Source organism: Tauraco erythrolophus, chromosome 3 (genome assembly GCF_009769465.1).
Source record: "Tauraco erythrolophus isolate bTauEry1 chromosome 3, bTauEry1.pri, whole genome shotgun sequence".
In the NCBI taxonomy this organism is placed as follows: domain Eukaryota; kingdom Metazoa; phylum Chordata; class Aves; order Musophagiformes; family Musophagidae; genus Tauraco; species Tauraco erythrolophus.
In genome coordinates, this window is record NC_141467.1 from 30,372,708 (window position 1) to 30,397,009 (window position 24,302).

Genomic DNA, 24,302 nt, shown 5'->3' on the forward strand with positions numbered 1-24,302 from the left:
ACAGAGTAATAAAAATGTTACAACTTTTGTATTTATAAAACTGTTAAACAGTTTCATCTTTATTTGTGAAGAGTGGGTTTTTTAACCTTCACTCTGCAGTTTACCTGTTACTTTTTATTTCAAAGGAAAAAAAGGGAAGTACAAGATAATGAGTACTTTAATACCCTTGAGGTACCTTTTGAATTTCTTGTTATAAAAGTCCTGAGAGAAGATACTGGTCTTATCTAGGTAGGACTTGCTGTTGTTTGTGAGATTTTTAGACAGAATGTTCCTGTCTGTTGCAAGCCAAAAACTTGATACTGTTAACCAAAATGAGTGGATCTATTTGTGTCATCTTCAGAAGAACAAGTTTTGCAGGTATGTAATGGATTCATTTTTTTGTACAAACGTACATCTGAGAGGATGGGAAATTGAAAGAATAATCAGCGCTCTATCTGGAACTTAAGTTTTTGAAGGACAGCTGTAGATTAGCAAGTGACTTCATCTAGTGCTTCATACAGCACACTTTGATTAGATATTTGCTGGAAGAAGAAAACAAAAACCAAAACCAGACAAACAACTGGATGTAAGAAATAGAAATTGTAGCACCTCTTCATGCCTGTAGTTTTCAAGTCAAGACTACACCTCTGCTACAAATCTTAATTTCCAACAGTAACATTGTTGCTGTTCAGACTTTTTTAAAAAAACTGTGTCACTAGACCTATTACATTTTAAGAACATGTTCTTTTAATCCTAATTGTAAATACAAAGCAGAACTGTAAACCCTGCTTGTATCACTTCTGCAACTAGAAACTTGCCTTTGGAGTTGTTATTTGTTGAAGCAACTGTAAGCTCTAGGTAGATAAGACTACCTGGGAATGACTGCCAGCTGTGTTGGGGGAAGCTCACTGCAAAATGTAACTACACAGACTAGAGGTTGGGCTTTCTCACTCAGTTACAAAGGAAACACTTGTAATCTTGTTTGAAAAAAGAAACCGAATGTTGTGGATGGAAGGAAGAGGGAAAGGCAGCTATCAGAAAGCTCTGCTCCGCAATTTCAGATGACTTGTATAAACAAACTGAATAGAAATCTGTTGCTTTTGCTAAATGTCTTCTGCTACTTTAGTTTAACAGGAAAATAAGCCCATGTGTATTTGAAGATAATTGTGTTTGGCTCAAATGCTCTGCTCCTTAGTGTTCTCTTTAAAGTGTGTCCTAATTAAAGCTTGTGTCATTAGGCTGATACTCAAAAATTACACTTGGAAAATTTTTCTGCCATTGTTAAGATCTAGAAACTTTATTATAATTTTTTTTTTGTCTGATAAGCTTCTATATGAAGTTAAAAGGAAACACCACACTCAAGTTGCCCTTTACTATGACCTATGCCTCTAGTTAGATTTTTTTGCTGTGTTTCTCCTAATGGTTTGGCTGGTTGGTTGGAAGGGCTGATGAAAAGTTCTTCTAGGAATCTGTGACAGAAGAAAGAAGAGAAATGGCGAGAACATCAGCTTGCTTTTTCTCAGCCTTGCTGAAACAACACAAAGCAGATTTCATTCTGTCTCAGTTAGAAACTTCACTTAAAACCATGTTAGAAAAAGTGATATGCATAAAATCTGATGCAGAACATAGTAGCGCTCATGCATTTGTGGACAGGACTGATACCTTTTTGAAGAATTTGAATGTGCACAACAAGGAAACAGTCTACAAGTGAACAGCAGCTAGCTGTTTATGAGATAGCATTTAAAGAAAATTTTTGTCCAGTGTAGTTACTATAGATCTTGAGCAGAGTGCTCATATTTACCTATGTCCTCACACAGGAAGATAACTCATGTGCTTCTGTAATAGTCTGAGGTGGCAAATATTTTCAGAGCCTGTTAATGAAATAATAAATTACCTTCTATTGTTAGTTGTATTTTAATGTCAACATAGGGAAAAGTAAAGTTCTTGCAGGAAGAAATGTTAACTGACACAAACTGGTCGGTACAGATGATGTCTTTGTGATAAAAACTTTGCATTTTTAAAAAAGTTGTGTTAAGAGTGAAATATTCTTGTTTCAGAATACTTCAGCATTTTGTGGTATGTAAGGACAGTGCACTTTCCATTGTGGTTTTGGGTGGGGTTTTTTTGTTTGTTTTTGTTTGTTTGTTTTTGTTTTTAAACACAGAGCTCGATTTGAAATTAATCCATTACTAAGTTTATCAGTTATGGGTAAAACATCACTGAAAATAAAAAGAGCATTGACAAATTCATATGAAATGTGCACGACAGAGATAAGGATCATTTTTAGTTTTGATAATTCTTTGTCAAATCAAAATGAATGAATTAATAGTTGAGCTGCTTTAATTAGGCACGAGAACTATTTTGTTGCTCTAGTTTAAATTCGTGATGATCATATGTAATGGTGCTACTAAACTAGTCACAAGGTTTATTGTGACCATTTCAGATACCTTTTATGGTCTGTATGCTCTTTTCAAACACGTACTGATGATCTGAAGAATATTATAAATTCTCCATCTGACATTCTTAATAAAGGTACAATTAAATAGACAAACATTAGCCAACAGGTAGAGTTTTAACACATCATGGTAGTGAGATCTCTTTGTTGGACCAGTAGCTCTCCAGTGTGGATGTGGTTGGTTTTTTTAAGTAACCTCTGCTTAAGTAGCAGATCATGGACGTCAGTAACTTCCATATCGATCAAAAACATCAAGCACCATTGTCTTAAGTCAGTATAGTAAACATGGGGAATCTTACTTCCAAAAAATAAAATCTAGGCATTTTATAAAATCGATACTCCTGGTCGTTTAAGAGCTTGAGGAATAGTAAGTCACTTCATGGAGCAGTAGAGGCCCAGCTGAGAAAAGGTGAAAACTGTTAGGGAAAACAATGCTTCTTTTAGCTGGGCTGTTGCTGAAAAATCCAGATCTTAAAAAACCAAAACAAAACAACAAGAAAACCCTAGTCTTTGTCTTTCTGTTTAAGCATACAGGTGAAATGCAGAGTTTTGAAGCATGTTTCTCTTCAGCTAGTAGCAACTAGTTTAATTAATACTGGCCTGATTTAGAAAATTAATCTCCAGGAAAAATGATAACCTTTTTCCCTGAAGAAGCCAATCTGGAAGGCTTACCTCCATACTAAAACACATGATATGTGTACTCTGAATCAAAATGCTGAGAGGGAAATGGGAGGAAGAGAACTGCAGGGCTTTTACACGATGTGACAGCTGTCTGGTAGAACTGTTCATTCCTGCTTTGGTTGCAATTGGAAGCTGAGATTTATCATCATGTATATGTTTATACACACGCACACTCACTTATTTTTTCTAGCACCTTGCTTCAAAATGTGTTGTCCTAGAAGCTGGATTATTTTCTTCATATCTAGATTTTTTTCCCTGATTGGGAGGGGTATGGTACAGATGTCTGCAGGGGGAACAACTAGGAATCTTTGAATTAAAACATGGTTGAGGACAATATGAAAACACCAGCACTCATTACTGACTGTCTCTCGAAGCTGTATGCATTAGTTATTCTGGGGGTGTAATGGAAAAGTAAGAGCAATTGGGAGCACTATTTCAGCAGGAGTGAGGAAACAGATGTATTCCACATCTGTTGTGCTTGCTGAGAAGTGGTTTCTTAGCTGTGGAAGGGGAGAAATGGAGGAAGTTCTTTGTCACAGGAGTGCTCAGCATCACCTGATAGGGGTCCTTACACTTGCCTTAAAATTTCAGTTCTAGGTGAAAGGAATGGCCAGAGTACATTTGTTTCTGCATTCAGGCAGAAACAGTTGTGATGTTTTTCAGTTCTGCCGAAAGTAAAAGAATACTGGATTAGTCTACTTGGGAGTCGTTAGTGAAGTTTTTCCCACTGCTGAAGTTTGGAATGCTGTGGACTAAAAATGATGGAAATAAGGAGAAACAGAATGCATGAAACAACTCAGGATGACTTATACATCAAGTCCTCTAAATGAACTCCGTTGTCTTGGAATTTCATTCTACTAATATGGTATGAAGATGTATCTCTGAGATAAAAAGTGCATTAAGTTGACTGTAGATCAGAGAGGGCAAAACATTTTTCAACTGCTCCTCAGCTACTGCTGGCAGTGATTGCTGGAAGAGGGGGGAGTGAAATGCTGTTGCAGAAGGCTTATAGGTATTATGCTAGTCTGATTTCTCAGGAGACTTGACTATTGCAGTTATACTGGCAGTCTATCAATTGTCCTTTCACTTGACAGGGAAACAATTCTAAAGATAATTTGATTCCTTTAAAAGTTTGGTAAAAATTAGTTTTGTGAATAAGTGGGTAGAAGAGAAGCCCAAAGGAATGCTTCAGTAGCTCTTCTGCCCTCAGTCTGCTATCCAGTCAGCCTGCATAGTGTGGAACCAGCCATGACCTCCGCTGCTCTTTGTCACAACAGTAGTTGGGCGATGTAGAGGACGTCAAGGGATATTGGGCTGGGGATGGGAGAGTTTGGAGGGGTCACGCTGGGTGGAGTTAGTGTGGGATGGAGAATTGGGCTAACTGGGATGGGGTCAGGACATTTAGCTGTTTCTTACAGGAATCAAATAGCATCCCCATTCACTGCTGTCATGTTATGACACAAGGTCAGGTCAGTAGAGGTCAAGGAGCAATTTGACCAGTCCACTGTTTTCCCAAGAAAGACGAGACCCTTGTAACCCACTTGCCTGCCCCCCCGGGCAGCCTGCTAAATCGGAGGATGTTCGCCTAACCTATTCAGGGACCTCATGGGCAGAGCAATGAGCGAAACCTCTTATACTCTCTATATCCTTTTACCACTGTTCTGCCTCATCTTTAATAAATGGTACTATTGAGAGTGTAAAATATTTGCATGTGATAATAGGATTGAAACAGGATTTCTCTGAAAGTATTAGTCTGAAGAGCCACTGTTTAGAGCTGCTCTCTCCAACATCACTAGCTGCTTTGTTTTCTTGCCTGATTCACTATTAGATTAAATTCTTGTTTGTTTTTCTTCACCTCTGAAGTTGACCTCACAGCAGGTTCTAGATTCTCAGTGTTTTGGTAATTTAGAAATATGTTATGAATTCAGGTTGATTGAAAAAATCCCTTTTGCACAGTTATCAACTAAAATACACTGCTCCATCAAGAAAATGAAGAAAAATCTGCTGTCATAACTTTTTCAAATTCAAGGAGAGCTTCAGAATTTGAAATGGGATGGTACATATTTAAATGGGAATATTTGGAACAGTTTGTCTAAGTATCAAAAGGAATTTGAGTTACTTCTGGAACATAACATTTAGTTCCTTTAAGCTGGAACATAAGAGGTTCCGCTTAAACATGAGGAAGAACTTCTTCCCAGTAAGGGTAACAGAACACTGGAACAGGCTGCGCAGAGAGATTGTGGAGTCTCCTTCTCTGGAGATGTTCAAAACCTGCCTGGACGCGTTCTTGTGTGATCTGATCTAGGTGGTCCTGCTCAGGCAGGGGGATTGGACTAGATGAACCTTTGAGGTCCTTTCCAATCCCTAACATTCTGTGATTCTTTTTCCACACATGTACACCAAATTTAAAAAACCCCACCACTTTTTTAAGCCAATGAGAATGGTATTTTTGAGGGGCATAGGCAAGAGAGGAATGTACTGTGACTTTTTAGGCAGAAAACAGTGAACGTAAGAGACAAATATGTTTTACATTTTTATTAGTGGACAAAATATGGACTCTGAGGAGATAAATTACTGTTAACGGCATTATCTGTCCCCAGCCTTATCTCCCTGAATCAGACTCGTTTCTTGGTGCAAAAGAGATCAATTCTCTCTCCGTAGCTGGGTGGGTTTGCCATAGTGTACACATCATTTGTAAGTGGGGGCGGAGGAGGAAGCTGAGAAGTAGGAAGAATGCCACATGCTTTTTAAAATAATTGTAGAAGTTACAGTAGATGTGCACTATGGGGGTGGAGTATTAGTCAGTATTTTGTGATTAAGCACAAGTCCTGAAGTATTCGAGGCTATTCTGTGAGTCTTTAATTTAAGTGTAGGCCAATGTTAACTAATTGAGAGAAATCACTATAGAATTCAGCCTTTGATCTGCCTGTAAGTTAAGCGTTTTTGTGTTGTGTTGAGGTTTTTTTCCTTCTCGGCATGCATCCAAAGCAGACTTTGGTATGCTGCTCCATCTTTAAGACGCTGCAAAACAGATGTGGAGATTCAGTTTTGCAGTCAGCACGTGCAGTGATTTTAAAGCTGCTGCATGCAGAGTTTGAGGGTAGGAAATGTGTAGGGGCTGCTTTGTTAGTTATTACATTGCAAGAGGGACAGAGTCAAGTTTTCAAAGATACAGAATTGAATGTTGGAGATGAGCAATTGAGCTTTGAGTTCCATCATTCAAAAGATTTTTGGTTTGAAGTCACTTCTGAAAATAGCACATAAACGACATGTTAAAAATAGCAATAAAACAATGTGAAGAAGGCTGGAAAAGCAAGATTTACATCTGACTGTTGCCCTAGAGGTCAAGTAGATACTTACTTTTCTCTAGTTCCTCAAATGTTAGGTTCTTATTATCCCTTTCCATTTCTAATTACGTATTTCTTTTCATCCTTTGTTTCTCTTACATTAATAGCATTCAGATAAGGTTCATTCTACCCCAGTCCAAGTACTTAATTTGTCAGACTGCAAAGGAGGCAGAGGGACAACATCTTTTGTTTGTTCCAGACTTGTGCTTGTAAACAACTTCTTGGGTTTTATGTGGAGCACTGTGCTCCTTGTAATTTCTTTAAAAACAAGCCTCAGAGCTGTCCTGATCTCAATAAATGGGAGCCCTTTGGTCGTGAAGACAGTAGACTGCAGAAGACTAAGCAGACGGTATAACTCCCCCAAATGTTAGACTTGGCAATGTTTCAAACACACGGAGTTTTAATGTAATTTATCTCTAGTTTGCTAGTAACTACCAGAGTAGGAGGAATGATTCTTCAAGGGCAGGAGATAGGAAATCAGTTGTTTCCTATTTCACATCCTAAATCACTGTTATCTGACTCATTACTTTATTTTTCTTTCCGCGCTATCACTTACTCTGCTTTCTTCTCAAACCACAGTCGCTAAGAAAACGCTGAGAACATTGCATTCATGTAGAATATCCTACATGTCAAGACTCAGCAGTGAAGCTGAATCTGGTGCTATTCGTTGCCTAAAAATTCAGAGGATCAAGGTGAAACCTGGTTAAATTCTAGATGTATTCTAGAAACATCATAAAATCTCTCATTTAATCTCTCATTTTAAGTTACCTGTTTTCTGATGGAGATAAATGACATCCATCAGTCATAGTGAACCATGGTCAAAAGGTGGGGGCTCATTTATATGTATATTTGGTAGATAAATTGAGCGAGCTGTGCCATCATTGTACCAACTTTATTCTGGAGTACGTGGCCTCCCAAATACTGATGATCCTTTGGCATCCAGAAAAAATTGGACTTTAGTTAAACTGATGTTTGATGGGTAGCTTCCAGCCATATCTTTCCAGTCTTTCACTCAACTATGATTCCATAATAACCGATGTAAGCGACAGATGGACATAGGTGCCAGTAAATCATGTTTTCATCTTTCCCTATTTTCTACCTTCTGCCTTAGGAAAACTTGGTGGTGGTGCTGATTTGTGTTGTTGCTGTGTTTTTTAAACCAGTGGTACATTAAACAACTTTTAGTTTTAAACAATTTAAATCTAGAAGCTGTACCACTGGGTTTGGGTTTTTTTTTGCAGTGTTTTGCTAAACACCGATTGTTTAGCAACACAATTTAGTATGACATCTTGAAAGGCAGGCATTTCTTGTGCTTGCTGTCACAGGTCATGTGGTGAGTTGATTGCCATTTCCAAGCAGAGAAACTCATCATTTGGCATAGGAGGATATTAGATGCAACCTCTGTGGAGAGAATTAAATTCTGTTTATGTGTATACCTATTAATTTGCTCTCTTGGCCATAACACAAGCACTGTGCTTAGCTATGGCAGTATCTGAAGATGTAGGAGTGGAAAGTCCCTATTTGTAATATTCTTATCTGTGGAAGAAATCAGATGTATGTTCTCATTCAGCAGCGTTATCTCAAAGCCTTTTTATCCCAAGGCTGAAAGATTGCGGAATAAAGCACAGTGATGCAGGTACAAACCCAAAGCAGAAAGTACAGTCACTATGCACTGATTCAGTTCTAGGGAACCTGCATGAACTTTTTCAGATAACATGTTCCTCCCAAGAACTAGTAATTCCTGATTTTCTGGATTTCTTCTTGTGCCATAGTGCTGTCTTAGAAAATAGCAGCAAGACATTTAATGTGACTAGGCTATTATCCAGAAAGTAATCTTTAAACCACTACTCCTTTGGTTTCCTACCTAGATTCTTACCTGTAATTTATATGAATTGCCAATGTATTCTTTTGCTGCAATGCCCGTAAGTGAAAGTCATCCCAATGCCATTGGAAGTGTAACGGGCAGTTTCTTCTGCAGCTGTGTTGTACCCATGTTCTCAGCATTTCCAGAAAGAAGCATCTTGAAACTTTTCTTTTGACATCCTGGCTGATTAGTGTCTTCTGCCTTACGCAGAGAGAAGGATCCAGACCAGTTTTGTGGAAAACCAAGATCTTCCTTTATTCCCAACTCACACTCCAGTAGAACTGTAAACACTTAGTGCTAATCCTTGAGTCCTAGAGGAGTGCTGCTTTATTATTGAGCTAATCGGGTGTTACTAAGGTTGGACCAAAGGATCATACAACTGCTTGCAAGCCAGGTAGTTGAAAATTGATGTTTTGATGTATGTGCAAAACAAAATTATTATTAATGTGATTTTTTTCAAATCTTACGGTTCAAGATAGAGGAGCTTCTGTCACTGTGCTGAGTAGGAGCATCTCATTTGTTCTATTTGTGTCCTTTGTGCTCTACTTATGCGTGTACAACTTGGCAAATATCCTAGTCCCAAATCCTAGAAGCCATGCTGGATAACAGCCTCTGCAGTTAGTGGAAAATTAATGTTCTTTTCACGCAATACGATCAGAAAAATTGTACACAGTCAGTAACAGCTGTAGGCTTTAACTTTACGCTTCTGTTAAACAGTAAGCAATAATTATTATGCTTCTGAGGGTAATTCTGTATGTGGGCTGTAGAAGAAACCTGATTACTCAACTTCAGATTTGGAGTTACCTGTAAGTATTCCTTGTCTTCTGGTGTCTGAATAGCCAACATCCAGTTAGGTAATAACTAAAAGAGGAAGAAAGTTTACAGAAGCTACTCTTAAAAATACCAAAAGTAATACAGAGCGAGATGTATTATCTAGGTTTTAGCTATCTTCAGTTATAAAATGCTGAGCACAAACTCCAGATTTGCATTTTTCAGTATAATTGATAAAGGCTTAGAGTTTAAATATGTATCTGATAATTTAAGAAATCATAATTGTGTCATGTGATTGAAGATTTAGAGCAAATTTATTTTCTGCATGTGAGCCAGTGCCCAAGTTTCTATAGGAGAAAGTTGCTGGAAAATACTGAATTTCACTAGAGCTCCGATAAAAACAAAGGTATCAGTGAAAAACATAAACGCACGGACTGTTGTGAGGGACAGCAGGCAGGCTGTCCGTGCTGCAGTGGGAGGGAGGGATACTGTACTATTCTGACAACTCTGCAAGGTCTGAAATTGCATTAAAACAATTTATGCAAGAGACGTGTTCTACGCAGCCCACAAAATGTTTGATGGCAGAAAAGCTTTTACGTTGCTGCGTACAGACTTACTTGTTAAAGTATGGCACGTGTGTGTTTAACAATACTTTTTCTTCCGATGTTTGAGTACCTAGCATGCTTTTATGCCACGTCACACAGGTGTTGTCATGTTGCACAATGAACTGCCTCCTCCAAAGTTCAGTTGGTCTGGAAACATAATGAATTATGCCCTACACAGTTGCAGATTTCAACCTACATATGACTGACTGTTGGGAGGGGTTTTTTTGCTGGTTTCACGTTGTCTTGTTATATTGACGCTTCTTGGTAGCTGCAAGCGAGTCACTTTCCCTGAACAGTGGCAAAAGCATGACTTTGTACATTAATCTTTTTAGCTGTGAAAGGGGGGACAGTTGTGCTGTCTCTGTACCAGCAGCAGTTACTTGCCCTCTATCAGTGGAGGCTCCTCTTGTGATGTTGCAGTATCAAGGACATGTTCAAACTGCTAGGAGGCACTCAGGGACTCGTTTGGGCTGCTAAGCCCCTTCCACTTACAGTGCCTGGCTAACTTGATTTCCGCCCCCCCCGCCCCCCACTCTCGCGTTTGCAGGGTGTCAATAGAAAAATTATCTTTTGCTTTACAAGGCGAGCCCTTTAAAAAAAAAAAATGCATGGTGACTTTTACGGTTGCTCTTTAAGATAATATTTCAAGTTTGGGTGCAAGTCTTTATAATAAAACATAACTCATGGTTAAATCATAAATCATTTACCATAAATTTATCTTGGATCTAGTGCTGTCCATTATCATAGGTTTCCTCTCCTACATGGAGGAAATATTGCCCTTTTGCGTGACGGTTGCACTGCAGAATGAAAGGAAAGTGGCATACCCAGGCCTCATACTTGAGCCCTCTACCTCATAACAGGCTGGAAACACGTACCCAGAGGGCATTTATGTTGTTCTTTACAAACACTTAATCCATGCCACAACTGATTGAGCAGACCAGAAATCTTAAAACGTGCCTTGGCAGGCTGGTTTTGCTGTGCCAGCCAGTCAATCAAGCCTTTGCTTGAACTTTAGCTAAAGGTTCAGACCTGCTGGATTTGTTTTCCTCAATGGAAGTCCCAGTCCTTAGATGCTAGGTGTAGTTTATTTTTTCTTTCAAACTTCCTGTTTACGAGAGATCTGGAAGCATGAGCTTATGGACAGACCAGCCTTAACAGTTTACTGAACAAGTAGGGAAGAGGTGGACAAGTATTTTAAAAGTTCTGAGGCTGCCCTACAAGCCATGTGTATTCAATTTGTAGTCAATTCAGTTTGCCACAATGGTGGTAAACCATTCTACAGCAAGAGTACAGTCTCTGTTACTACTTCAGGTCTTCTTTTCTTAGGAAATTTAGCTCACCAGCTGAATGAGACAGATGTAATTATTTTGCAATTTGGACATAAAATCTTATAAAACCCAGGTACTTCCCTGCTTTCCTGAAGTATTGTAAGGAAAAACAGCATTTGAAAAGATTTTAGGTTCTTACTTTAGCCTGTACAAATGGAAGTAAAGCCTGAGTTTTTCTCTGGAACCTTTGAGACAAATTTAAAACAGTATCGAGTTTGTGAGAGTAAAGTTTTTATAAGAGAGAAATTTGGAGTGTCAGTCATACAAAAATCCCCAGGATAATGGACCTGGTAAGAATGTACATAAGTGACTTGCATACTGACCTGCAAGAAGCACGTGGCAAAACAGAGAATTTAAGTATTTACTACTTTGTATAATTCTGATTTTTTCAACAGTGTGGAAACCCAAATAGCTAGTTTAGGACATAGAATAAGGAAACTGATGAAGAAGAATAACTGTGTTTAGATATTTTATTACTGCCTATGAATAATCAGAAGTCTCAGTCATTAGTATCTTTATCAGGAATATCTGAAATGCTGTACTTTTGAAACAGTGATTCTTCCCTGTGTTCCCCTCTGTTCCAAAATTACACATTTACTAAAAAATGGATGAAAATTGAAAGAATTTTTTACATTATTTTCGTTTTTCCTCTGTAGCACATCTACTGAATTCCTCATGATTTCATTTGTAAATATTTTAGTAACAAATTACCTTAATGACATTTAACTTACTATGCTCTCCTGATGACCTGGTCTTCCAAGATCACTTCATCCACAACTAGATAGAAATACAGACATACAAAGCCTCACAGGTACTCTTAGAGCTTCTATATAAACCAGGATAATTGTTTTAAGGACCTTTTTAATGAGATACAGGTGGCTCGAATGAATGAAAGATTCTTTAAAAAGCTAAGACAGATTAGGTAGAAATGATTGCTATTTTCTTTTATCAATAGATCACAGAAGGATGTACGTTAGTGGGGTTGTGGTAAACAGTAGGTTTTTGGCAGGAAAATAATTCGTACTGGGAAAGAGGACTTCAGGAAAAACACTGTAAATGTGTTCTTTTTAATGTTGTTTACTTGTTCTATGTTCTGCTTTCTCTCTAGACTTTTTCTTCTCTGGTTGCTCATAATTTCTGCCCTGACAACCTCTTTTTACACTGGTTTCATTGTGAAATAAAACAAGCTATTTGAGCATTTCAGGATTGGGTAAATAACGTAAAAAATGGGGGGGGGGGGAGGTGCCAAATTTGCTGCCTGAAATTCGTTGCTTGATAAGAGACTTTTACCTTGTGATTTTATTTTTTTTTTTGTAACTACTCTGTGCTCTATGTTGGTATCAGTTCCCTTATGCAAGACATTCTCATCATAATATCTTAATACTAAAGCTTGAGGGTAAGCACTGTTTTTTTTAAATGATAGAGCTTCTATCTGTGTGCATTGTTAGGAGACTAAGATTCTGCTCTTTTCTTGTTGGCTGTAGAAGGGGTGATGTTGTTTGCTTGCTTCGTGTGTGGTGGAGTTTTCATTGGAGATATTCCCACAGGATGTATTAGGGGCAGTTTCAAGAAGTGAGTTAGAGTATGTACTGCTGCTATGTAGTTCTCCCTTTCCAACTTTACCTTTCTCACACTCCCATCCCCATCACTGAACACTGCATTTGAAGTATCTACTTCATTCTCACAAAAGGAGAGAAAAGTAAAATTACCATGCAGCATATCAACAGTTTGTCTTACACAGATAATTATTGTCATTAGTCACGTAAACTAGTTTCAATTCTCAGGTGATGCTGAGCACTTCCAACTACCATTAAAGCAAGTGGGGCTTGTGAATGCTTTTTTTTGAGCTGTAACTAAATCCTCCTCTTCAGAATCTCTGTCTCTAAAATTGGTGTTTCAACTTACTTAATGAAATTGTGAGAGTAAGTTAACAAGTGTAATATGAAACTACTTAGCTGATAAAATTTGTTAGAGAATACATACATTGGATAACCCTCTGGCATTTCTTAGCTTATTTTGAGAACTTTTCTTTAAAAGTATCTTTAAGAAATAGCCACATGTTCTTCAGGTAAGACTGTTCTGGAGTTGTAATTGTCCTTCACAGCTCTTTCTTCAGGTTGAATAGGAGTCAATTTATGAACTGGGAAAATAAAGGCAGAAATAAATAATAATTTAAAACAAACAAACAAACAAAACCCCACCAAAACCCCAAACAAACAAACAAAAACAAACAAACCCACAACAGTTCAAAGAGCTTGTTCAAAATATCCAAGATCAGTTTTGCACTGATAGGTTGCTTAAATGAACAAGGTCAACTGCCTGGCCTCACGTGTAGCAGAAAGTCGATGTCCTTTATCTGTATTACTTTTACTTATTTCACTTGAAATATAGCTAATACCCAATCTGAGGTCAATAAAACTCTCTTGATTCAAACACTTCTCATTCATTTTCTTTCTTGCTCACAGGTTAACACTGAGTGGCTCTACACTGCAGTTGCAAAAGCTATATACATTAGCCTGCTTTAAGCTCTCTGCTGCTTGGATTAGACTGTTACTAGTACTTAACCTTGCTACAATAAAACTAGGTCTCATGCTTCTACTTCACGTAGATTTGTCTTTGACAAACGAAAGGGATCTGACACAGTTGTCTCTTGGCTAACTATAGATAAATCCCCTACCTAGTGACCTGCAGTGTTACTTTCATTCTCAGATTCACTTTTTATCTTCAAAATAGTTACAGGTAGTCTTGGCTTTGCAGAATTTTAATACTTTCAGATGTCGATTTTTCTCTCTTAAATAATCAACATCAAAGTCCACGGTTTTGTGTTTTGACATGCACAGCATTAGTTTTAGAAAGATGAGTTGCACATGTGGAATCTGAAGTTAGAGCTGAGACTGTTGTAATGACCTGCAGGCAAGGGTTGCATGAAATGAGCAATGTGCATCTGACGTACACAATTTTTACAGTTCAGCTGTTAGGTATAGTAAATATTTGAGCCTGAAGACTTTACACAACTGTTCTTAAATGTGTTCCTTTTCTAACAGACCATCAGATTTTTTCATTCATAGGTTCCTTTAAAATTGAACCCTGATATCCTTTAATTTGGATTTCCTTCAGATCATTTGTGAATAGCTGAAGCTTTAAGAAGCTATCTCTAAGCCTGCAGCTATTTATTGTTTTTTATTTTCTTATTTTCAAAACTGTTCTGCTTTATCCCTTGTAAGTGTGTCTGTGTAGAGTATCAACTTGAACATTTGTTTGAGCACAATTGCTCAGAATTGTTCTGAAGTGCCTGATGGCTTGTCATCAGAAGTTCTCCAAAACTTCATTCTGTCAGCCAAGATTTGAAAGTTAAGAATTCAGTGTAATCTAAGCATCTCTTGGAATTGCGTAGCTTTTAGTTTATTATAAAAGCTACATTTTCAACCAGATAAAAATACTGTATCAGATAATAAAACACAGGGAGACCAAATTTAACCTCAAGTAGGCATCTTTCATTCAAGGTGCTGCTCATATCTGCGATCCTGAAATATTTTAAATCAAATCATTGTCCCATAGAGATTGTCTAATTAAATCAATGTCTTTAAATAGTAATTTAGTTCATAAATTAATCACTGTAGACACATTTATGATTGAATGGAAGTAAATACAAACTAAGGAAGCCTAGTAATACTCCTGGTAATTAAGCTTATAAGTCCCTTCTTTCTTTTCTTTAACTTTCCAAAACATTGACTAACTTTTTGCCAACATAATCTTCAAGAATAAAGCTAAGGACAACTTTGTAATAAAACAATCTTAACAAATGACCTTTTCTTTGAGATGACATAATTTGTGTTCGTTATCGAAGTATTATGGAATGGGGAAGTCCTTCTTTCTGTCAGGGGCATGCATTTCGGTACACCTGAATCACCCTGAATTTAATGAAATTACAAGCCTTTGGAAAAATCTTACTTCTCATATGCTCATCAGAGATTTCTTAAAATATTACTTACTTCCATGAAGAGGTTTTCTGCCAGAGAGTTTTCTGGGTTGGCCTAAAGAAGACTTCTCTTGCAGTTGCAACTGTATATAGTTGTTCTCTGGGCTGACCACAGGCCAAACACCTGACATGGGAGCAGAGAACTTCTATGAGTGGGTTGTCCGTGATCCCCTGAGTCTTAAGTTACAGAGAAGTGGAAACCGATGGGTTTGAACGCAGAACATGGACAAGTGCCTGTAGAACTTGGCACCAGAGGCTGCAGAGATTAAGAAGAGATCTAGGACTAGACATTACACTAAAGAATAGAATAGGAGGTCAGTTGGCTGAGAAGAAAGGGAGTGACTGGCCAGCAAAGCATAACGTCATGTAGGACTGAAATGGGAGGAACTGGAATTCCTTTGGACTAAGCGAATGGAAGCAAAAACTGGTATGAGGTGATAGAGAGCTCTGATGGAGATATTATATAAGCAGAGAACAGGGACAGTCTGAGTATAGGACTGGGGAGAAATACGTGGAACTGGAACCAGACGCAGTCAAAACTATAGATGAAGTGATAAGTGCAGAGCAGGATTAGAGAGGGAGGAAGTGAAATACAGAGCCAGAAAGGAAGGAAATGGAAAGAGTTAGGCAAAAACCAGTTGTGAGTGTTTGTATTGGATGCGAATGCAGGCATGACAACAGCCTGAGAGGCATTGAACAGCCTTGCTGGACAAAGAGATTGGTTCTAGGAAAAGTGTTCAAGGAATGGAGATGGAGGCCAGGAGTCAAGACTGGGGTATATGAGGTTTGAGACCCAGGTTTAGGCTGGAAGGAGCTAGGCAAAGAAATTGCATTTTCAAAGAATAGGAAGAATGGTTTGTGACCATTGTGAAGGACTTCACATTTCTGATAATTGCCCTTCAGATGGGAAATGTCCTGGTAAATTCTTCGTTCCTATGTACTACTGCTGCACTCAGGAATTTAAGGTTTGAAGATCTGCAGTGTATACCTGTCTGTATCACAGCATAACAGTCAATGGTAGACAAAGTCATGTAATCAAGCTTTCCCCAGATGGTCACTAATTTAGTTTTTGGGTTTCAAACTTCTGAGTTCATTGCTTCCTGTTGCTTCATTTGCAGACAAGCTGGGGAGTTTCTAATATTTTAAGTTAATTTAGAAAATTTGCTTTGAAGCATTAAGTTCTTGGTAATTTTAAATACTAATAAAAATGGGGTACTCAAAATTAGAGGATGCATTTCATTTTGATCTGTCAGCACAAATAAATGTTCTGAAGAATAAATTGTGTTTTGTAATGGTGAAGTATGTCATTAGAAAACCTTTGAGGATATTAGTAAATCTGCATACAGAGTAATTCATACAGTAAGTAATATGTGGGGCAATGCATAGACCAATAAGGAATAAACAAAGCAGTCACTAGGTAGGTGCTTGTTGCTTCAGTGTTGTTTATTTTGGTCTAAATGTGGTAAGACCTAATGGAAAACTAACAGATACTAAACATACTGGAAAGCTGAAGCTTTCTTCCAAAAATCTGTTTTCTAGTAAACAGAGAAAACGTGTAATGGAAGGTTAGCCAAGTCAGACCTTTCCTAAGCTTGTCATAACTGTCCTTGATTTTTCAACCTTGTGTTTGTGAGTGCTGCATATAGATGTGTTCAGACTGTTCAGTGTCTTTAATGAAACCTATTTCAGAGTTTTATTCATCCTTAGCACTGGTAAATAGGTTGAGCCTTTAATCATGCTGTTGAAGAAGTTTGCCAAGTTTTTAAAGGCAGCACAAAATTTAACCCTGCTCGTCTGTTTTCCAGAGTGATAGTGAGGCTTATCTGACTCCTCCAAATCTGGTTATCAGTCTTCCTTGCAGAAAAATACCCAGACTGGGTGAGGCATTAGATTTTAACACGGTGGAGTCTATAAACCAATACTGTGTTTCTGAACTTCAAAATCCAGATATCAGGGTATCACATGCTGTTTGGCTTCGTCTGAGCCTGTGAAGATTTCTAGTGTTTTCTGTGCTGTTGGACACAGCGCGTGAGAAGCCTTTGCTCTGTGACACAGCTCCGACATCTGCACCTGAAACTGGAAGGTTGGAATGGACCTAGAAAGTCAGAGATCTGTTTTAAATACAATGTACATACAGGCCATGGATGCTGAGGTACACACATGCCCTCAACACTTTGAAAGCCTTTTAAGCCTTTTGGGTTTTGTTTTTCTGTATTGAGAGTATTAATTTCCACCTTACTTTCCTTTGTGTAGCTAACAAGGGTGCAGATTAAATATTTGTGGGTTTTTTTATCAAACCTTTTAGTCTTGTTTCAGAGTCGGACTTTGTTTCTTTTGCTTTGCTATACATTTTCTGCCACACAGTATTTTGATGCATGCCGTACCCTTAGTGATCAGATGAGCGTTCAAAGTCATATTAATGTCGTAAAGGGAAAGCATATCCATGAAGTTCCAAGTTGTTTTAGCTGTAGCATCTCTCTACAGTAATTGCAGAAACTCTACATTAAGATCCATTTCAGCCTTTTTCAGTTGGAAGGGCAAATATCCTTTGCAGTGCACAGCCTGTTTGGCTTGCCTACATTTTTATTATTCATGATGATTGTAGTGTCTAATCAAAATTATTTGGCTTTTTTGCCTGCTACTTATTTGATAGAGGATTACTGTTAATCTAGGTTTGGAATCCGTATGTCGTTAGCATTGCTTTCGCAAAATATCTGTGTTCTACACTATCGAGTAATGGAAACTTTAGTAATCAGTGGGATTCTAATGAGCAAAATAAGTTCTTGTAATTATCTCATAAACCTACATTTATGACTGGAAGTACAAAAAATTATTGCATCAAAGTAGTGTTATTTTAGACTGCTGAAGCAACTGAAGAGACTTTAATTCTGTACATCGAGTTGCCCATATATCCCAAGAGTAAGGTTCTCCATAGGTAGCAAGCAATTTCAAATTATTCCCAGCATAGCAAAAGAAAACATCATACTTCTGCCTGTCCTTGGCTGTATGAAGCAAAGTGGATCTTGCTCATTTATACAGGAGTAATTTAACTGTATCTTAAAATCAACAAAATGAAATTGAAATTCACCATGAGGATTTCTGCAGTTAGAAGTATCAGCAATATGGGTAAGTTCTCACTTGCTTGTATAGCATGCAGCATTTTTAATGGAGCAACAATATCAGAAATAACACCTAGATATCCCCATTCCTGCTCCTCTGCTTTAATTAAGTCACACTGTCACCGTACACACCGAGGAGAAAGGTTGTAGGTACACATGCATGCTATTATAAAATAGTAAAGGCTGTACATATGATGAATATTGTTGATAGTGAGTACTTAATACGTGTATTCCAGCAGTCCAGGACTACTTACGTAATGCCAGGACTGTATTAGCAGTCTTAAAAATACATAAGCAAACCCTTTCAGAAGTGACTAGTGATTTTAAATAGACTCAAACTGTGAAAAGCAGCCCCTTTGAAAATACCTCAAAACTGCTAAGTCACTGTACTTGAAAATCAGCCCTCTTTTGAGCTGGCTCACCAGTTATGTAAACGAGACATTTTCAATGATTTCTAGAACGGTTTGGGGAGTGTTGTGGAAAATGAGGTGCTCTGGATAAGGTGAATAATATTTCTTACTTGCAGAGGAGGATTGTCATGGACATTTAACCTGTAGTTGCAGATCTCACACATGCTTTGGATTACCAAAATTGCATTAAAATTGCATTCTGTAGCTTATACTGCATCAATAATGAACTATAAAACCTTATGTAGTTTATTTACTCTAGTTTTATAGTAAAAACCTTAAGCAAACTTTCTCAGAGGTCTCCATTTCTGAGAAGGCACAAGGAACAAGTTTTGACTCCCTAAGAGTGTGCATTACGCTGAAGGTGTTGGTGAGCAGAACAAGACTGTACTGTATGGGAGACCGAATTTATGAGAACATTTTCCTTAGTCAGAAAAAGGAGCCTACTGTCAGTAACATTGATCAAGCTGATATTCACTAGGCAACAAGTCTCAGGCAAAATTTATGTGGAAAATGCTGGATGTCAGAAATGTGATGTTACTATGGAAATGGTATATTATCAGCTAAAAGGAATGTAATGGAGTCAAGCAACTGGCAATCTAATTTAAGGCACATTTCAGGTTTTGGGGTAAGGTCTTGAGAGAATATAGCTGCTAAGTGTGATCTGTGGGTATTTGCCCAGCATCACACTTCGAGCTTAAGAAGAGATACTGATTTGCTGCTTCACATTCTTCATTGACAGAGAATGAACTTAGTCAGGATTCAGCCGATTCAGCCGCCATTTACAAGAATTAACTGCTGAAATGATTTTATAGTTCATTTCTTGTACTAATTTTGGGTGTTTTGATTCTGCGTTCAGTCCTACTCGCCCTCTTCTGTACAGCAGTATGTCTTTCACAACGAAGCCCAGGTCTCCTAGCTTCAAGCTTGCTCAAAGCTCTCATTGCCTAATGCTCCATCTCCAGCCATCCACTATTTCTGAAAATAGTGACTCTAGTTAACTAGTGTTCTGTATGTTGTCAAATTGTTTTACTAAACAATGAAACCTATCTTTTCCTCTGACATTAAAATCTGGTCCCTAAAATGATAGTCAGAAGTTTATCTCTGCAATCTGGACTAAAATAGTGGAAAAGGGCAAGTAGTCTGTTAGTGGCTTTTTACATGCTGGCAAAGGACTCGGACTCTTTCACTGAATCAGCTCACTGAGGCCTCTGGATGCTGCTGTAATATTAGATATGAAGTAGTAAAGTATTGGTGGCCTTTAAGCATTACTGTAAGGATACATTATCAGGATACAAGCCCTTCATTTCCACAGCCACGTCTTGAAGTCAGTTGCGCCAGAGAGAATGTGTTGGGGAAATGTGAGCAAGTGATGGTTTTCCTAGGACCAAGGGACTTGCAGTTGGAAGACTTTTTTGGTCATCTGTGTTGTCCTAAAAGGAATGCTGCATTGCCTTGTGTTTACAGTTCTCCTGACTAGGCATCTAGTATTTTCACCGTATTTAGTATCTCATAAAGACTCTGAACTATATGGAATATTTAATTTTTAAATATAAATGATACCAAGGAATTGATGATCCTAATACAAGGACGCTTTTTTCTTTCTTTCTATGTAAAGCCTTAATTATTTTTTTTAAGGTATGCATTACCTTCTCATTAAGAATTTAAGATTTCTTGTGGTTCTCTTACTGCCCTTGAAGAAGGCCACAGTGGCGTTAATAGCTGCAAACATCTTTTGTGTATGTTGGACTTTGTCCGATAATCTTGGTCATTACCCAGGTGTTTAACATTTGTGCTACTGTATTTAGTTCTACTATCAAAAGGTCTTTTCATTGGCCTTTGTTTTTACTCCGTGCTATTAACAGTATAGAAAAGATGTTTTAAATTATGTTTAGACCTTGTAAATAGCATGATTGATATCTTTTATAGACATTTGCACAGTGTTTTTATACTTGCTGGAACTTTCAACTGTTTTTACTTGGCACTTCCACAGGATGGTGTAGATTTTTTTCCTCACTCTTATTTAGAAGTGGTTATAATCATGAGATCTGGGTTATCCATGGGCTGATTATGCAAGTTGTAGGTTAATTATTTCTTGTTATTTCTAGCCATTCCCAGGCTGCAGCAAAACCTGCAGCTGCACTAGAAAGCATCTGCATTTGATGTGTTGTGAATTACAGTATATTTTCATGATTCATAGATTCATAGATTTCTAGGTTGGAAAAGACCTTAGCGATCATCGAGTCCAACCATCCCTAATCCCCATTAAACCATATCCCTAAGCAGTTCATCCACCCTATTCTTAAACACATCCAGGGATGGGGACTCAACCACCTCCCTGGGCAGCCTATTCCAGTGGCTGACAACCCTTTCAGAGAAGAAATACTTCCTAACATCCAACCTGAATCTCCCCTGACTAAGCTTATACCCATTTCCTCTTGTTCTATCACCCAACACTAATGTAAAGAGCCCTTCCCCTACCTCCCCACCATCTTTTCTCAAGTATTTGTAGGCTGTAAGCGCTGCTTTGCCTGCTAATGCTTAGTCTCTTCTGCTCTCCAAAGAAATGTGTTTCCAAGCTTTCGAAATGTAAATATTCCTGTAATTTGTACCCTAGTCTCCCTACATTTTGGAGTAACTGTTTTCATTTTATACAAGTTGATATTCTTCTCTATTATGTCTCATATTCTTAATAGGTGAGCACTAACTATATTCCAGTGTACTGGTTTATAGTGTATAATGTTGATTCATGTGAAAAGTGCCTCATAATCATTAAACATGTGAATTATGAGGGGTTTGACCTGTATTCCAACACAATGTGAAATCCTAAGTCCTCAATTCAAAAAGTTTCTGAAAACTCGGGGTTAGATCTATAAATGTACTGATACAATGTGGGTTTTATTATAAAAGTTGATACAGAATACTTATGATTGGTCAGCTTGGTGGGGCTGATTGACAAGCCTGGTTAGGTGGTATTTGGTTGTTCTTTATTCTTTCACATCAATGTGAGATGAAAGTAACTTCTTTGACATCAGTAAGTTTATCCTCCCATATTCTGTGAATGATTAGTAGAGTATTTGTATCAATTATCCTTGACAGAGTTTCTAAGAACAATCCCGTTCTACTAGTTGCATGGAGAAATGTGTGTAGTTGTGTTAACTGGGATTGTCTTCCTTGTTTAGTATTTATGTATTTACAGTTCAAAGTGAAATAATCCCATGGCTATGCTTCTGAAGTCAGACGCTGAGAAAATGCTAGAGCTGATGCCTCTGCCTCCAAAATACCCAGTTCTCTGGGCTCTCAACTGTTAAAGGATGTTTAGTCATCTAACTTGCATACAGAATGCTTTATTTGGAAAACGTACTAGGGATGGCATTAGCAAAAGACCCTCATGTTGAATTCTTCTGTGTTACAGGAGTACAAGCGCAAGCTAGCCAGAGTGTCCCAAGTACGGAAGGAACTCAGGTCACGCATCCAGAACCTGCCTGACCTCTCTCGACTTCCCAACGTCACGGGCAGCCATGTACACCTACCGTTTGCAGGAGACATCTACAGCGATGACTGATTACAAGAACATCCTTCCATAACCTCTACTTTTCTGTGAAATGAGGGGTAGGTCAGACTGATTGGTACTCTTGTAGTATTATTTTTGTATATTGTTGGAGAGTGTCAGTAAAAATACTCTAATAATTTATAAAAAATGGTTTAAAAAGTTGATTTGTTTACTATTTTATTGGCAAGTGAGCATCAGGGTACATTTATAAAAAGTGGCATTTGTGTCTATTACATTGAAGAATGGATAATTATCTTATCTTTTGTAAAGATTTTAGTTGGATGCCCTGTAAAAAAACATGCTAAGATTTTTCTTATGTACCCTATATTTAATGTAGATCAACATATAATCAATGCGTACTTCTAAATCAAGACATTTCAGTTGCTAATGAGGGAGTGAAATGTGGAAATCACAAGCTTATGTTTGCAAGAAGGTTGATGCAATTTAATGCAAAGTTAAAAGTGATCTTACTGTCCCTTACATTTAAATTACCCACTCCCAAAACAAGTCAGATGGGTTGGGGTTTTTTTTTGAAGTAAATGTTAGTAACTAATTTTATATTGGAAAACATAAATCATGTTACACTGAGCAGATCTTTAAATGACTCAAAATATTGCCATATTTTAGTGTCATTTAAAAGTCAGCATAAGAAACTATACAATCGACCCGCTTAATTATGTTTCAAAATTGTAACTTTCTTTTTACAGCTGCTTAGTTTCTAAATTGAGGGACCATTCATTTGTACTCTAATCCCTTTCTGAAACATCCATCTCCATCTAAAAAGGTTAATCCCAGAAATGTGAAGCCATTTTACAGCTTTAATTAAATTGAAAGGTCATTCTCTAAACTGTCCCAATTGTTAATATCCATTATTAAAATCTGACAATGCCAGGTACCATCCATACATGCAGCAACACAATACAGCCATGCTGTACAGCCTCTTCCACTGAGAAACCCAGGAGGCCAGCATGGGCTTCCCGTCCCCTACCTCCATCCACTCCAGCAAATATTTCTAGATCCTGATCGTCTTTTCTCACAGAAAAGGAGGAGACAGTTCAGGCCTGTGTGTAAGTTAAACAGTGGAAAATTATTTGTGAGTGTCTGTTTTGAAAAAAATTATTTGCATGGCACAGATACAGTGTTTGTCTACAGGTAGCTGAATTTATGAAAAATCCTTGTTAGCACACTATGCACCAGCTTTTAAGTTCATTTAAAAACTTAAAGATACAGACAGGCATCTAGCAGATTGCCAGAAAGTTTAGGCTTGTCAGTCAATCTGAATTAGGCACATAATTGTTGAGGAGTGATTTAAAAAATGCCTTCCTGTACCTTTGGCATTTAGATGACCTTAAAAACCTGGGCTGCAAGTGTTTGAGTTGGATATGTCATCAGAGTATTTAATAGTGGCATTTCATTCATGTGTTTGCACTTGTCAGGCATTGTTTTGCATCGGTTAAGTTCACAGTTTACAAGTTCAACACTCCTTCTCACACAAAAGCAGATTTTTTTAAAAAAACTATTATTCCTTTTCAAAAACCACAATGATTCAAAATCGTCCTGGATTGAAATTGTTGAAGATAGTGATCTGTCACTTGTTGTTGACTTCCACAAGGCTAATCACTGGAATACTTGTTGGATGTGAATGGAGAATAATCTCTCTCTTTAAAACAGATAATGTTAGGACATAAGCACCTCAGTCCGATTATCTTTTCTCACAGAAGTTGCCATGAATTAGAGCTCAGTTAAGTAGGGGAAAAAAACCTCGAAAGATAAAAATACAAGCTGTTGGCATAGCATTCCATAGTATGCAATATAGAATATAAATTTCACCAAAAATTCTGACTGACAGATAGGAATGCTGAAACTAGTTTATCAGAACTCACTAGCAGTCCAAAAATTTCTAAGTTTTGAGTGGCAATTTTCCACTACAGAGGAAAAAAAAGAGCAAACTATAATGAATCCAGAGGAGTGATTCTTTAGTTTAATATATAAAATTAAATAGCACTTATTGGCATCTTTTCAGTGTAGATTCTTGATAAGAAAGTGAATGTTCAGGTACAACTTTGACATTTTAAATATTTCTGTTCTAGTACGTTAAACTCGGCTCATGAATTCATATATGCATGTATGTGCATTACAGTGGCAGTCTTAAGTTCAGTCTTGCTAAAGAATAGCACCAAATTTCTAAAAAAAAAAATATTAAAATAGCTTAAT

General features: G+C 37.6%; 1 protein-coding gene across 1 annotated transcript in view; it reads left to right on the forward strand.

Annotated features, from left to right (window-relative positions):
* The window catches only part of RPRD1A (regulation of nuclear pre-mRNA domain containing 1A), a 42,702-nt gene extending 20,480 nt beyond the window's left edge, over window positions 1-22,222 (forward strand). Inside the window, exon 7 of the mRNA XM_086608498.1 lies at window positions 21,951-22,222. Within this exon, the coding sequence (XP_086464624.1) occupies window positions 21,951-22,100 (150 nt within the window). The 3' untranslated portion in view covers window positions 22,101-22,222. The remainder of the gene's footprint in view (window positions 1-21,950) is intronic.
* The last annotated feature ends 2,080 nt before the right edge of the window (window positions 22,223-24,302 follow it).